Source organism: Apodemus sylvaticus, chromosome 12, assembly GCF_947179515.1.
Source record: "Apodemus sylvaticus chromosome 12, mApoSyl1.1, whole genome shotgun sequence".
In the NCBI taxonomy this organism is placed as follows: domain Eukaryota; kingdom Metazoa; phylum Chordata; class Mammalia; order Rodentia; family Muridae; genus Apodemus; species Apodemus sylvaticus.
The window spans coordinates 90,845,372-90,862,257 of record NC_067483.1 but is presented as its reverse complement, the minus strand read 5'-3'; the positions used below and the strand labels follow the sequence as shown (position 1 = coordinate 90,862,257).

The 16,886-nt window shown below is 45.8% G+C and overlaps 1 protein-coding gene across 4 annotated transcripts in view; it reads left to right on the top strand.

Moving 5' to 3' along the window:
• Mia3 (MIA SH3 domain ER export factor 3) overlaps nucleotides 1-16,886 on the top strand; it is a 41,259-nt gene that overhangs the window by 7,228 nt on the left and 17,145 nt on the right. For 2 of the 4 annotated variants that reach the window (XM_052200069.1, XM_052200072.1), the window contains exons 4-6: nucleotides 2,929-5,704; nucleotides 7,773-7,976; nucleotides 10,602-10,744. In XM_052200069.1, coding sequence (XP_052056029.1) covers nucleotides 2,929-5,704; nucleotides 7,773-7,976; nucleotides 10,602-10,744 — 3,123 coding nt within the window. Of the gene's footprint in view, nucleotides 1-2,928; nucleotides 5,705-7,772; nucleotides 7,977-10,601; nucleotides 10,745-15,909; nucleotides 16,189-16,886 lie in introns of those variants that run through there. The other 2 variants (XM_052200070.1, XM_052200073.1) reach the window with 1 other exon arrangement.

The window sequence follows — 16,886 nt, the reverse complement described above, 5'->3', positions numbered from 1 at the left end:
AAGTTGTTCTCAGTTACACTTATACGTTCATCAATTGTAATCAATTAAAACTCTTGGGGGTGGGGGTGGGGGTGGGGGGGTGGGGGTGGGGTAGTGCCAGTTTAAGATGGTGTCAGGCAAGACACTGCATTTTCCCAGACACTTCTTATATAGTACAATCATCTCTTCTGAAATGATTGGACAGGGGAAAAATAGCATTTGTGTAATCAGATTTTAATTTGGAATCAGACTAACTAAAAAAGATGTTTGAAAAGCATTTGCGGGAGATTAGTCTGAGAATTGTCTAATTTATTGAAGTTGATGTTCTTACAACTTATAGGCTGTAGACTGATATACAGGGCTCTCCCTCCCTATTTTTTTTAAGTATATGGAAGTTAAGATTTAATATCTTAGCTAGGTGTGATGATACTCACAATTGTAATATTTGGGAGGTGGCAGCAGCAGGGTCAGGCCTAGTACGCTTAAAGGGACTGAACTTAAAGGCTACCCTGAAATATTTAAGACTTTGTCTGAAAAAAGCAAAACAAAACAAAACAAAAAACCTAAAAGCAAAAAAGAAAAAAGAAATCTTTATACTTAGTTACAGAGGTAAACAATTTTATTTTACAAGTAGAAAGAAGTGTCCTAATTTGAAAATTACTCAATAAGTACTAAGTGTCTTATTTTTTTTTTTCAAAATCAATCTTTTTTTTTTTTTAAAGATTTACTTATTTATTATATGCAAGTGCGCTGTAGCTGTCTTCAGACACTCTAGAAGAGGGCATTGGATCTCGGTCCGGGTGGTTGTGAGCTACCATGTGGGTGCTAGGATTTGAACTCTGGATCTTCTGAAGAGCAGTCGGTGCTCTTAATCGCTGAGCCATCTCACCAGCCTGTACTAAGTGTTTTAAATACATAGAAAGTAGGTTCAGTTAATCAAACACTAAATTGTGTGCAGACCTGCTGCTACAAAGGCTTTTTTCCCCCTGACTCTAGTGATCTAATGCCTATGTCACAGATCTGGAAAAGCAACATAAGGGCTTTATCTGAGGTGCAGTCTCAAGTCTGTAAGGGTCTAGCTCTCCCTCTACAGAGCATTCATTCACAGCACAGACTTGTTGCTGCTCTTGTGTCTGAGGTGATTTTTTTCATCCTAGAATCTCCATCCCTAGTGATTCTCTTCTGAGGCTTTGGAACATAACAGTGAATGTGCACCTCCTTCCGGTGGCTGCAGATCATGAGGCCGCAGGTCTGAGGCAGTTTGTGGACTGCCTCACAGACCTGACACTGCTCTTCACCGCCCTCAGTACTCTTGGGGGGTCATCCTATCGTTTTGCATGTTGGGGTTCTCTGTTGACAGACTATGCAGGAAGAGAGCTAGACTTGCCCACTGTGGACTCTGCCTCTCCCCATGACATCCTTCTCTTGACATTAAGACAGTGGCGTCAGCAATGCCAGGGAGGAGGGGAGGAAGCCACCAGCCCCTCTGCGCGGGACAGGTCTCCCCAGAATAGCGTGGGAGTTTGGTTGGGGACAAGTCTCATAGTGGCTCTGTGAACGTTCCACTTAGGATGGGATTACTTTGGCGCCAGTTGCTTACAGGAAAAAGAAAGAGCACAGACATATGAAGTCTTAAAAACAGACTTACTGAAAGGTATTCCCCTGAACCTTGTTTTCTGGTCGTTGTTCCAGACGTTATAAAGGTGGAGATTCTGATGCCATTCCTCATCCCTCTAAAGCACGATTCCCAATCCTCCTAATGCTCCAACCCTTTAATACGGCTCCTCATGTGGTGGAGACCCCCAACCATAAATTTATTTTTGTGTTGCTACTTCCTAACTGTAATTTTGCTGCTATTGTAGATCATAATGTGAATATCTGATATACAACCTTTATAAAAAAGCTGTTTGACCCCAAAACACATCAAGACCCACAGGTTGAGAATCACTGCTTTAAATTCTCACTTTGTCACTGAGATACCTTTTTAGCTGACAAATTATCTCCAAGTCCAACATATGAAGATATGTTTCACACTTAGAACACCACAGCCCGGTATGTTTCTGCCTGTTTCTAGCTGGATGGGCAGAGATGTATGGCAGAGAGGACTCTGGGGTAGAGAGCTGTGTGGTCCTGCAGCTCCCCAGACAGATTGTTAACCAAGTGAGCATCCAGTGATTAGAAACAGGAGGCCCAGTACAGGACAGCCGCCTTCCGCTTCTGTCTGTTCCTTTTCTCTTGCTGTTGGGGGTACTTGGCAAATGCAGCTCAAGGAGAGAAGCACTTGTTTTGTCTCACGGTGTGAAGGATAGAGACAAATTCTGGCATTAAGGTTGCTTTCTGCTCATGTCATCCAGGACCCTGGATGCTGCTGTCCACGTTTATGGTGGGGGTGGGTTCCCTTTTCAGTTAACCTGGGCTAGGAACTCCCACAGCCATGGCTTTCAGCCTGTCCCCTAGACAATCATCAATGCCGTCAAGCTGACAATACAAGCCACTGCCACTGCCCGTGCAGAACAAACTGAGACAGTAGGAGTTGCAAAGAGAATATCAGGCCTCTATTTGTTTACTCGCTGTGCTTTTTAGAAACTATGACCTAGTTTTTGCTTGTTTGTTTGTTTGTTTGTTTGTTTTTATGCAGAAATAATTGCACTGTAGAATAAGACAGACTTACCTAACAGAGCTGGCCAACAGGAAGCCTCCAACTGTCTCCATAAAACTGACAGAATGGGGGAACAGATTATTTTCCAAACAGATGCCAGGGATGGGGGCCAAGCGAACTCACCAGCCATAGGAGTAGTTCTCCCTCCCGACCTGATATATCCCCGCACTGGCCCAGCACTGCCTCTAAGCCCTCCTAGAACCTGCCTTATCTCTATCACTGGGATGAATAAGAGTTGCTCTTGGGACACTGTTGTTGAAATGCTAATGTCTTTGTTTTCCCCCATACAGGAGACAGACTTTGTCTGCTTTGAAGGAGGAAGAGATGATTTTAATAGTTATAATGTAGAGGAACTTTTAGGATCTTTGGAACTGGAGCACTCTGTACCTGAAGAGTCAGAGAAAGCTGAAGAAGTTTCTCAGCACAGAGAGAAATCTCCTGAGGGGTCTCGAGAGCCTGAACTTGACCCTCCACCAGAGCCCAAGGCTGTCAGAGCTGATTCAGAGGGTGGAGAAGGTGCTTTCTCAGAGAGCACTGAGGAACTGCAGGGACAGTCCTCAGCTCAGGAGAACCACCCTCATGCCAACAGCCCAGCGGCTAACGCTCAGGGAGTGCAGTCTTCATCGGATACTTTTGAAGAAATTCTGCACGATAAATTAAAAGTGCCCGGAAGTGAAAACAGAACTGGCAATAGTTCTCCCGTTTTAGTGGAGCAGAAGACAGATGCTTACAAAGTCCTGAAAACAGAAATGAGTCTTGACCTGAAAACCAAGTTTGGCTCAACGGCCGATGCCCTCGTGTCTGACGATGAGGCAACCAGACTTGTCACGTCATTAGAAGATGGTTTCGATGAAGAGCTGGATGCTGAGTATTACCCAATGGAGGATGACGAGGAGGAGAACACAGACAGCTCTGAGGAGGTGCCATTACTAACCTTTTCAGACAAAGATGAGAAAGCCCCCCAGAAGCCCATGATAGAGAAATATTTAACAGATAAGGATCAGAACTTGAGTGAAGAGGATAAAGTTGAACCCACTCCACCTCCTGGCATCCGAGATGACAGTAAAGATGTATTGACACCGTGGGGGGATACTTCCTTTTCTGTTGTCACAGGACGTGAAGGAAAAACGGGTGTGGTGGATTTAGACAGATCTATCGAGGAGGAGGAGGAGGTGTTAGTTTCACCTAGCCATCAGAGGAAGCCACGGTCAACAGCTGGCTATACAGACCGTGAGGATGAAGGTGATGATATTTTTATAGAAGAACCCAAAACAAATGATGCCAAGGACTCAGAAACAGACCCAGAACTTGTCATTACAGGAGAAGAAAAGGAAATACAGGAATCCAGGAGAGGCCTGGTACATCCCCAGGCAGAATCAGAGGGTGCCAAGTCAGAAACGGTGAGTGCTTATCGTCTTCAGAGTAGCAAACCCAACCCTCTGCCAGCTGCTGAGACGGGCAAAGACTTTACACTAAAAGCAGTCTTTGAAAAAAAAGAAAATGACCTAAAAGAACCAGTTATCCATATCTCAAAGGAAACACTCCACGAAGACAAGACCAGAGAGATCCAGAGAGATGACTTGGAGAGTCAGTCAGTACACAGAGCTGCGGGGAGTTCAGTGACGGAAAGTAACAAGCCCAAAGCCTTGGGTGTCGCCCCTCTCAGGGGAAATAAGCCTGATGTATCCACAGGCAGGACAGAGGTCCCAGACATTTCTGTCAGGGGACCAAAAGCAGACCAGCAGGAGGGATTTCTAGAACCAGGTCTTAAAACTCAGAATCAACCTAGATCCTCCCCTCCAGAGGAAACGGGTCTTTTAAGAGAACTGGGGGAAAAGGTTCCTATTTCAGGAAGAAATCTTTCTTGGCAGCAAGAGCGAGACATAGCTGCTGTAGTCAGTAAGCATGCGGATGAGAAGGCAGGGTTTCCAGAGGGAGAGAGCAGGGAAGACCCGGCAGATGTGGAGCCACCCCAGGCCGTACAAAGGACACAGGAGGCTGAGAGCCCGGATGTGTTGAGTGTCCGACCTGGAAGGCCCGACGCGGAGGAGGAGGATGACTCTCCCCCCGAGGGGCTGCTGGAGGATGAGAATGCTGCGAGCGCACAGCAGTCTAGGGAAAACTACCCCAGCGCTCACGACGGGAGCTCAGAGATGAATTCTCAAGTTTTTGAAAAAGTAATTCTGGGGACCCTTAATCTTAACACTGAAAAAACCAAACAAGCAGCTAATATGATTTTGGAGACTGGAAAAAAGAGTGAAACCACATTCGAAGAGGCAGGCGGCATGGGCAAGGAGTCGGGTCACAGTGTGGAGGTGGGTGGTGAAGAGAGCCATCTGGCAGATGTGAGAGCCCAGAGGCCCTCTCAAGTCCACAGCCTTCGTGATGAGACGGTGCCTCAGACTCCAGGCTCCGGGGAAGCTGTTCTGAGTAAAAATTCTAATGACTTACAACAAGACAACCCCGAGGAAGAACTAGTCAACACCTTGGGACTTGAAGACCCTGGGGGAGAAGAAATCTCAGAAGGGGAGCCAGAAGATACCAAGGAGCGTGGAATCTCAGGAAGCCAGGGGACTGATGCTGAAGACCTTGGGGATGACAGGTCCCAGCGAGCTACACATGAAATTCCTGACATAGTGCTCAAGACTATAAGGGAAGACTTGCCTATCATAAACAGCTTCTTCAAGGACGACCAACAGTCCCTCTACCGTTTCCTGAAGTACTTTGAGGTTCGTGACCTGGAGGGCTTGCTTCAAGACATGTCGATAAAGCTGAGATCAGCGCACCGGGACAGCCTGCCATACAACGTGGAGAAAGTCCTAGATAAAGTCTTCCGTGCCTCTGAGTCACTAATTCTAAGTATGGCAGAGAAAATGCTTGATGCACGAGTGACCAAAAATAGGGACCTGGGCTCAAAAGAGAACAGTCTGTTGGAAGAAGCTGAGGTGTTGGATGACATACAAGACCTGATCTATTTTGTCAGGTACCAATACTCTGGAGTGGAGACTGCCCCATTAGTCACACCTTCACCTCTGGAGGAAGGCTGGGCTGGACCAGGAGAAGAAGGTAAAGTACCTGCCTGACCTTGTGGAGACAGTCTGCAGAAGTGGGGGTGGGGGTGGGATATGTGTGGGGTGGGATATTCTAAAGTGTTCCATTTCCTGTTTGTAAAATTCTAGTCACAGTTCTAAAGGAGTGTCTGAAGGGGAGGGTCTAGACCTACAGAGCATCCCCTTCCAGCTTCCTTTAGGCTGAGCATGAAGTCGGATTGCCCCTCTCCCCCATACCAATTTTTCTTCCATAAGACAGCTGAAACTGGTTTTCATCTTCAAAGGGAAACTTTATAAAAACTTTACAAGAAATATATATAACCAAGAAAACAAATTACCAAGTAAAGCTGTTAACAGCCCCGCTCTCATGTAAGGCTATAAAAGGGGCTTTATGAACATGATTTCCTCATGTGGTTATCTGCAAAGGCATATACTCAGCACTTGTACTGCTTCTATAGCATTTAGAATATGCACTGTACTTCAAGCAAGCCCTTCTCTACGCCCCGTTACCCGCCCTTTCCCAGCCCTCCCCATCCAGTCAGCCTTCCATGCTCCCCTACACAGGTACATTCAATTTTCATGTCATATATACATAACTGATTCTTTTATACCTATATAAATCCCAAGATCCACGGGAGGACCTGTGGTGTGTGTCCTTTGGAGACAGACTTACTTAACATTCCAGCTGCTTCCATCTTCCTGAAAGTGACATAACTTCATTCATCCTTAGGACAGAAAAGACTACCACGTCCCACACTTTCTTTGTCTGTCCCTATGTCGTCAGACATCCAGGTTGCTTCCATAACTCAGTAGTCATGACTAGAGTTACAGTAAACATTGATGTGTGTCTATCTCCGAGTTAGGTTGTCTTGGAGTCCATTGGGTGAACACTCGGGGGTGGGTCAGATGGCAGACTTGTTTGTAGTTTCTTGATTTTCATAGTAACTGTAATAGTACTTTTTATCTTTTGTGGGTGTCCTGTTATCTCGTACTTCTTAGGGACAGCAGCTTACTCCAGTCACGCATTACTGGGCCCTAGGGGTTTTAGGTTAGGTTAGCCAAGGATGGAGCCAGGGTAAGTTTCCCTATAGCACTGGACAAATAGAGGTATGTATTTATTGAGCTAACCCCAGGATACCCTGGCATAAGTTTCTGATTCCTATACGTGTTGTATTCAGTGTAGCCACGCTTGCAGATGGAAGTAGCTGTATTGAAGGAAAATGGTATCCAGTGTAGTTATAGGCACCTGTCTTCCTAGAGTGCTAATTTTCCTGAGAATTGGGAGAAGTGAGCATATTTTAAAACTGAAGCTTTTGGTTAAGAATGGAACCTTGAGGCTGGAGGGATGGCACAGCGATTAAGAACACTGCTGCTCTTGCAGAGGACCTGAGTTCAGTTTTCAGCACCCACATGACAGCTCATAATTATACTTGCAGTTCTAAGAGATCTGATACCTGCTTTCTACCTTCTGGGCACCATATGTACATGGTATACACACATACATGCAGACAAAATATCCAAACATGTAAAATAAGATAAATTAAAAAATATAGAAACTAATAATTTTGGGGGGTAAAAGATGAGGCTGCAAAGAAATGATCTTCCTCGTGTGTCATAGTGTGCTATGCACTCAGGAGATGGGCCCACTGTGGCTTAGTACTCACAACAGTTCTCAACAGTGTTCTAAAGTCACGCTTGCAAGCTGCCCATGTGCAGAATGCTCTTCTCTATATGGACTCTATGAGACCAACTGCCTGTGCATGAGGAAGGCTGTTCACATGTTCCTGTATTCTCTGTTGGATTGGAGTTCCCCTCGGCAGGGCTCTGTAGGCATATTCTGGTTTGTCACGGCAAGTCGATGAAGTGTCTGTCATGAATGCATTTACGAAATGCTTTGAAGTGAAGGCTTCTTTGTAAATCTGTACTTCAGTTATTGTCGGTCAGTATGAAAGAAGTTAAAGCTCTTGCTTCTCTTTACCTGCGCACACGGGATCCAGGACATTGGGCCGGTGATGAGGGAGCACCGGTCAGCTGGGTGATCCACAATGTATCTGATCAAGCTCTCTTTATGTGGTCTTCTCCAGAGATGCAGCCACCCCAGCAAGACAGCTTACCACAAGAAAATACAGGGGACCTCAATGTGCAGGAGGATCCTGATCCTTTGGATCAGCCTGTGACCAGTGTGAAGCATCTAGAGGACCCTGATGCCTTGGATCAACCTGTGACTGAGTACACAAGTGCCTCAGAGGTATCACAGAAGCCAAATACCGAGAAAGACTTAGATCTAGGTAAGTCTTATAGATTTTCTCTATGAAGTAGGGGTGTATTGTAAAGAAGTCCTGATAGAATATTTATTCTTAAAGGTAGGAAAGTCAGACCAATTCAGGTATGTATAAGTTTCTAAAAGGTTGCACAAGTGACAGAGAAAAGCAAGAGTTCAGATGCATGAAGATCAAAAACAAGAACGAAGCCAGGGGCCATTATTAATGTGCAAACCAGTGTCTGGCTGTGCCCAGCCACTGTAAATGATTTCAGTATAAAACTCAGCTCCTGTCCTTCAAAGGCCACATACTCTGAAGCACAGCATCCCATCAGACAAGAGCACATGAAGTGCAGCCTGGGGACAGCAAGATGTATGAGACAAGCCCCGGGACAGGCTGAGGGGAACTAGTTAAGAGTCTCAGCGTCATGGTCCTGGTTTCCCGGTCAGTTCCCATTCCTTTGAGTGGCTACAGTGCAATTCAGATGTTTTCTGGATTTATTGCCTAAATGAGGCAAATACAGCTTTAAAAAATACTGTGAGGTATCCAGGTGTCTTCCCATGGTATGCTTTTAGGAAATAACAGGGGAATGACAGTCCATACTGGACTGACAGGTGTGACTGTAAATACTTGATTACAGCACAGGACCTATTGGTAGCAGACAGAAAGTTCTTTTTTGTTTTTGTTCTAAACATCTTCAGTAATGGTATTAGTGGTTTTTTCACTGTTGTATCACTGACTCTTATCTCACTAGTAAACCAGGTGCTCTATTGTGCTAGTTTGCTATCTTGCTATCTAATACAGTATCATGAGGCTGTCATTACTGGGGTTTCTTTTGTGGGGTGGTCCAGTGCTGGGGACCACACTCAAGGCCTCCTGCATGGTAGGTTAGTGTTACCACTGACTGCCAACTGCCAATTACAGCACTAGTGTGTGTGTCTGTGTGAGTGTGTGTGTGTGTGTGTGTGAGCGTGGAGCATAGCTGTAGCCTTAATCTGTAGAAATGAAGGGTTCAGTGTCACTAGGGTAACATCCCCTGCTTTCCAGGGAATACACAATGTACACTAAATGTCGCAGTGGAGAGAACTTTAGCTGAGCCGAGAAGGAATGATATACCAGGGGTCTCCCATGTCCCAGCGGGCACTGTAGTCTTGTGAAACATCCTCCAGATTCTTTTTAATGTAGAAAGGTCCTGTTTACAGAAAACAAGTCAGGTACCATTGAGACTCACTGCTCTTTTGCTCAAAACCTTCAGGATTGGGAAAAGTTGTTCTTACAGAACTAGAAACAGGATGTCTGCTTTAGATCTCCCCCAGCCCCACACAGTGCCCAGACACCTTTCTAGGCAAGTCTTCCAGGGTCACTGCACACCCCTCAGGTGCTATGATGCTGACCTAACTGGGAACACGTCACCGATTGTCAGTCCTAGGTCGAGAGTGAACTGGGTTTTAAGGTTGGAAGAGACCCCAAGAGGGTACAGTCCAGCCTCTCATGAACTGCTGTTGACAACCCATGCAAGGCTCATGTAACTCAAGCTGAAATCCACCCCTGCCCCATCACTCCCTTGTGTGGAATCTCTCAGGTATAACTGGATGTTCCTTCCTTCACAAAAGACTTAAGCCAGAAGAAATTCTTTTTCATCATTCCTAGCATTTTCTGTATTTTATGTAGTGGTCTCCTGTGCATACAGCAAATATTAACTACCTGCTACACGCCAGCCATGCTAAGCCTTAGTGTAGTCTATCTACAAGACTTTTTCCTGATATGTGGGTTGGAGGGACCAAACTGAGGTCATTCCGCTTGGCCACACGCACTCTTCCCGAGCCATCTTGTTGGGCCCCAGGCTCATTCTTTCCCACCTCTCCTAAAGTCTCCAATACAGTGTTCTGCCATTACCAAGTCAATTTGCTGACTCTGAGTGTGTCTCTATGGTTTTGTTTGATAGTGCTGGTCGCTGTAAACCAGGTTGACCTTGAACTCATAGATATTCTTCTACCTTTGCTTCCTGAGCCCAGGGATTAAAAGCAAGCTTTGCCTGGCAATTCTGTCTACATGAATAATGTTTAAATATTGGGTTTTGTTTTCAGTTCCCCTGAATGGACACGGGATCTGATGGTGTACCTGGAAGCAGACTGGGGATGATCTTATTTTTATAACTGAAGGGTCTGATGGATCCAGTTAAGATCCTAGAGGCTTTGCTCTTCTCTGTGCAATTTTCCTTAGGAGTCTCAAATGTTCTATGCTTAGGTGAACAGACACCATGACCAAGACAAGTCTTATAAGGACATTTAATTGGGGCTGGCTTACAGGTTCAAAGGTTCAGTCCATTATCATCAAGGTGGGAGCATGGCAGCATCCAGGCAGGCATGGTGCAGGAGGAGCTGAGAGTTCTACATCTTTATTTGAAGGCTGCTAGGAGAATACTAACATCCAGACAACTAGGATGGGGTTCTTAAAGTCCGAACCCACAGTAGCACACCTACTGTAACAAGGTCACACCTCCTAATAGTGCCACTCCCTGGGCCAAAGCATATTCAAACCATGACAATTAGTGACTGATATTTAGAGGGCACTCTGTGAACATTCAAATGAAGAGAAAAATTCTTCTTCTAAAGCACAAAAGAAAATATGTTGTCTGTTGCCCCCTTTTAGGTCCTATAATGGAAGGTGGTCCTGTCAGGGTTGGAGATGTACAAGAACAACTAGAGACAATTGCAGAGGAGCCAGCGGCTGTCCCACCTCTGGGAAGTGCATTTGATTCCCTGTATTCCTTCATCCTTTATTTAAGTAAGATGGTAAGTCTGATATAGTTTCTTCAGCTAGAACACTGATTAATACTGGGGTGTTTGCAGGGAGGGGGGTATGCGTAAGGGCTGAAGATAGCCGGTCTTATATAGGTGAGGTTGGCCTTACTCCCTGTGCAGCGAAGGCTGGCCTTGAACTACTGATCTTCTGGCTAATACCTCTAAGTGTTGATGCTGTAGACATGAGCCACTACCTTGGCTTGATCTGCAACATGTTTTGAGTTGAAAGTGCCTGGAGTGAAGAATTTAAAATATCTTGATGAACTTGGCTTCCTATCCTCTAAAGGTGCCGCCTGAAATGAGCCGCAGGTGGATGGCTTTAATTAGGAGCCCTTAGGAGCACACAAGAGTTTATTCCCTGGCAGGGCTGGGCACGTACACACCTATAAAGCAGAGTCTCCTGGGACCTCTTAGTACCCCAGGGAGCTGGGGATGTTCACTTCAAACAGAAGATACAGTTTTTGTCATGGTTGGTAGAGGAGAAACAAGGTTAGGAGTTAGCTGACATGTGGATTAAGAAACATGGTTTGTTGTTGAACAGAATGGACCGGGGGAAGCGCAACAGGGACAGAAGAGACAGCACATTTTAGAAAGGGAAGCATGGAGAAAGGGGATGCTGGGAGACTAGGGAAGCAGAGTTGCCTGTGGAAGGAGGTGTGTCCTGAGGAGTTCTGTTAAGTTGTCCATGTTACGTACCCTTTGAAGGTTTGAAACAGAGTAGAGGTAGGTCAGATCTATTTCCTAGAAAGAGCTATCGTGGCAAAATGTTTATTCAAACTAATCCTTTTGAAGAGAGTCCGGATCCAAGTAAGACATTTAACATCTCTGGAGTCTTAGTCAAGTTTGTAGGATTTAGCTCCCTCTCGTGGCGTATGTGGACATTGGACTTTTTCTAGGTTAAATTGGACCAGGCTGGAGGTCAAGTGATGTCAGGACTCCCCAGTGTCATCTCTGTCACAGTGGTCTCCTGTAAGGCCTGTGATGTTGAGGCTTGTGTAATAGAGTTCTGCTGTTGATGTTTTCTGTAAAACAGTTTTAAGTCAGGGAAATCTGTTTTCAAATCCCAGTTTAAAGGTTTGTGCAAATTACTAACCCTTGTTTATTTGGAGCATAGCAACTGTACAACTTTATGATGTGAGTTATGGTAACTTGATATATGTGTACATTACATAACGATCAAATCAGGATAATGACCAGGGCAGTGCTCATGTCCATGATTCCTCTGATTTTTTAAAATGTTCTTACATTTAATGTTCTTACATTTGTTTAATGTTTGTGCATGAGTGTGTACATATGTATGTAGGAGACTGTCAGGGGACAACCTGCAGGAGTGAGTTTTTCTTCTACCTCATGGGTTCTGGGAACCAAACCCGGGTTATCAGTGTTGGCACAAACACCTTTGCTTACTGAGCCATCTCTCCAGCTCACTTTTAATCATTTGAAAACAACCACAGACTGTTTTAATCCATAATCTGTGATACAGAAAATGCAGAACTAGTTCCACTGTGCTTTTCTGCCCCTCATTTAATTCCTTCCTGTCCTCCAGACTTCGCTTTCCATCTCTGCCATCCACTGTTCCATTCTGTAAGATGTCAAAGAGCAAATAACTAAACATTAAATCTCAGCCTCCTTGTCTGAAAAGTGCAAATAAAAACTATTCCTACTGCAACAACCAAGTGATTGGCAGTGTAAAGTGTCTGGGGAGGCGTCCGGCACGTTGTGGAATTTCCTCCCACTCCTGCTTCTTCTTTACGGTCAGAGGGCAGTGCAAAGATGCTGAATACCCAGCAAATTCAGAGAGGCTGCCTGATGAGACGGAACAGAGCCAATCCATCTTTGTCTTTCCCCATGGTCGCTTGTGTTGGTGGCAGCTACCTGGCAAAGGTGTGGTGGCTCTGAGCTGTCACAGTTAGGAGGCTTCCAGTGACTGAACCAGGCTCACGAGTATCCTTCCAGCATCTCAAGGAGTCAGTGGTCGAATGCGGAAGGAAGACTGTCTTCCTCACATTTCTAGGTATAGACAGGACTCTCTCTTCTTGGTCTCAGAGACACAGATAAGGTAGAGAATATGGCGCCTACTTGTAGGGTGACAGAGGAAGACATACACATAAAAAGCAAGAGGGACACAGTGTTCCAAGATTCTGGCTCAATATGCACAAAGCATCTGCTAGTAATCCAAGATTCTAATATGGGGGCTAGTAGAAAATCTCATCAGGGAACAGCACTTGCTGTCATATCTAACTACCTGAGTTCAATCCTACATCCCACACTGTGGAGGAGAGGACTAGTGCCTGTAAGTTACAGTCCTGATTTTTCAAGGGCTCATGAGGGTAAGATTATATGGAAAAACTGGGGACCTATAAATGAGGCAATATGAAGTTTCAAGCAAGGAGCACAGTTATCTGGAAGGGAAGGCAAATTTGTTCTGCTTTGATTAGGGGAACTGAAGCACCAAGGGTCAGTTTCATGGGTCAATTGTTAGCTGATATTTTAGAATCTTAAAATTAGAAGGGACTTTGGAAGATGACTGTCACAGTGTCTCACAAGTGACAATGATTTTCTGACATGTCGTTTGTTCTGTCTGCATTAGTAATTCTTCTTTTAAATTATTTTTTTCCGAAGGTTCATACAAGTAAATAACTGTGCTCAGCATCTCACCAGCCCTCTGCCCCCCTCTCACCGTCATAGCCCCCTTTATTCTCCTGGACAGTCTTACCTCTATGCCATATATACATTCCTGATTTTATTTCTCTATCCAAAATCTAGGAACCATAAATGGTAGAAAACATATTTATCTGAGACTGGTTGAAGTCACCGAATGTGATCATCTCCAGTAGGACCTGCTTCCCTGCATGTACCAGGAATTGTTAGTGTGAGCCTGCCTGTTAGGACCACACACTCTTCTCTGTGGCTAACTTGTTTTTATATTGACTCAAAATTTCTCTTTATATTACCCTGTTTTAAATTTTTAGGGTTTGTGGGTTTTCTGCTGCTTTGTTTTGTTGTTTTTTCTTTGAGACAGAGTCTCTCTACATAGCCTTGGTTGTTCTGAACTCACTCTGTAGACCAGGAGGGCCTCAGACTCTGAGAGTCCCGGACTTAAAGGTGTGTACCACCATGCCCAGCTTTTTAACACTTTGTCATGGAAACCTTCAAAAAACAGCAGAGAGACTAACCTGGTACAGCATCAGATAGCAGCAGTTTGCTTTCAAACCTGGGAGGAGTTCTGACTTTGCCATATAGAAATGAAAAATGCGCGAAATGGGTTTAGGTCTCTTAGACTCTCTGTGAAAGCACAAGTCTTATACCAGGTTTTTGCATATTTCATTTTCTCTAAGGGTTATGATGTCAGAGCCTAAAACATATTCAGTTCCTAATCTTATTCTCAGTGGGCAATACTCTTATTTCCCATCTTGTTTGTTTAATGTTCTATGGAAACCATATCCTAGCACCATGTACAATTGCTATTGCTGTTGGTGTTCTGAGATCCTGTGATCCCAATCAGTCTAGAAGCCACTTCTGTAGCCCAGGCTACCCTTGAAGCTCTATCAGTCTTCTGGCCTCAGCCCCCCAAGTGTCAGGATTGCAAGAGTGAGCCATCATTCCTATCTTATTTTCTTTTTATTTTATGTATGTGGCCAGTTTTTTTTCCCTGCATGTATGTCTGTATACTACAGTGTGCCTGTGCACTGTGTGTATGACTGGTATCCACAGAGGCCAGAAGAGGGCCTAGAATGGAAGTTATGAACAGATGTGAGCTACCATCTGAAAGCTGGGGATTGAATCCCAGGTCCTCTCGAAGAGCATCCAGTGCTTTTAACTGCTGCACTAACCATTGGACCATCTCTCTAGACCCTATTTTTATTCGTATGTGTCTGCACGGGTGAGAGTATGTGTATATTGTTACAGTTGCATGTGGAGGTCAGAAGAGGGGCTTGCATCCCCTGGAGCTGGAGTGACAGGCAGTGCAAGCTGCCCACCAGGGTTCTGGGAACCTAACTCCAGGCCTCTGCGAGTGCTGTATGAGTTCTTAGCAGCTGAAACATACCGCCACCTCCTTATCTTAGTTCACTGCCTATTCTAGGGTCTTACTTTGTATCCCAGCAAACCCATTCTGTAGCTCATGTTGGCCTCAACTCACAGCAGTCTTACTGCCTTCAACCTCCTGTGTGTGGAGGTTTCTGGGTTTTCTTTTCTGTCCTATGATCTGTATTCCTGGGTTAGAACTGAGCCTGCCTTCTTTTATTTTTTCATTTTGTTATTCTTCTGCAACTCAGAGCCCCGCTCCAATTAAATACCCCATTGCCTTCAACTTTAAGAATATGATTTCTGGGCTATTTATTACCCTTGTCCGTTTCCATAAGGCATGTAACCTTAAAAACGAGAGACCTGAAAATGAGGATGTTGTCGCAGACTTGGTAATGACAGAATTCCTCCATAAGGCTGTTTATAGGCCACAGAGTTCAAGAGAAGAGCCCTAAGAGGAAGACTGCAGTGGGCAGGAAGGAAGGCCTTACCCAGAAGCCAGTCTGACCCACGACCCCTCAGAAGGGATCTGGAGATCTCTGGTCTTGTCTGGGTTTCCAGAACCAGTCCCTTCCGTGTCTCTGGTCGGGCCTTGCTGTCTCTTTTCCCAGAGTCCATCTATAACCCATCTAGATAGTCCCTTGGCTACGTTAACCCCGTGCCCTGCGGCAGGTGAGCGTCCTCTTTCGTCTGGATTGTGCTTCACTGTATCTCTTCTGCTCAGTTTGGACCCTGGTCCCTCCTCCCTCCTCACTGGACTCTTCTGTCCACCTCTAAGGGTTATTCTCCCTTCATCCTCTGCCTTCTCTTGTGCTTTCTCTGTGCTTCTCCCCGCCCCCAACCGCCGCTCTCACTTGGAACTCTTTTAGTCAGCTCCTCAAACTTCTCCATCAAGTGAACCCCCCTCACCCCTTGCCCAGTCATATGCTCTTTTCTTTCCCCCCTCACTCTGTGAATGGTTCTTCACGCACCATCTTTCCCCCACCTCACCTCCTTGCTTTGATTCTTCGGCTTCCCCAGCCCGCTCCGTGGTTGGTTTGCTCCACACTAGCCCTGGCCCCGCCCCGCCACACCCTCCCCGCTCACTGGCTTCCTGGGTGCGCTGAGGTCGCTCCTCGGCCGTGTCTGATGACGTGTTTTCCCCGGAGGCCTGGTGCGGAAGGTGCTGCGGCCGGGGAAGGCGAAGTTCATTCCCAGTGTCCGCCCCCCGGAGCCGGTCTTTCCCGAGGCGGAAGCGGTGAAAGCCGGCTCGGTGCGGTCCGCAGGAAGCGTCGTCTCCGCGCAGCTGCTCCCACACGATGGACTCATTGCCTGCCACCGTGCCTGCTGTCACCGCCTCCCCGGGGGACCCCGAGCTGCTGGGGCCCCTCTCGGTGCTCTATGCAGCCCTCATAGCCAAGCTCTTAGAGGTGACAGTCCCCAGTCCCAGGGAGGGGCCCCAGCCGTGGGGGGTGGGAGGACCAGTGCTGGGCAGAGCGAGTGGTCGGAGCGACTGTCCCGGAGAGGGAGAGGCGAGAGGGGCCAAGGCCGGCGGGACGTGGTTCGCGCTGCCCTGTGGGACACTTTGGTCGCTTGCCGGGTTTTCAGAGAGCACTGCCACAGTGACAGGCAATGTATTACGTGGTGGAGTCCTTTCCTTGAGGCAGTGTCGGAGGGGTGGGGCCAATATTATAATTATCAGGCAGTGAAAGTGTGGAGTGGGCAGGTGTATAATACTGCCTTTACGGAAACAGAGCTAAGACATTGAGCCGCATTTGAGAGCCTAACCTCTAAACCGATTATCAAGAGTTGTCTGGACTTATTCATCACTTGCCTTTGTTTATGTAAGAATGTAGCCAATAACTTAAAATTAGGAGAATTATCACACTGGATTTATTTGCACCCCACAAAAGTTCCTCATATATTTAAAACTTTGGTGTTATGTGCTTTTTAAAGTAATAAAAGTTACCTAAAAGAATAATCCGGGGAATTTCTAATTATATAATAGACAACACAATATAGCAGAGCCTATTAGAAACTGGAAATATATGTCCAACTTAAAAGGTATTTAGAATCTCTGCTTGAGAACTCTACAAATCAAACAAATTAAGAGACTGACAACATCCTG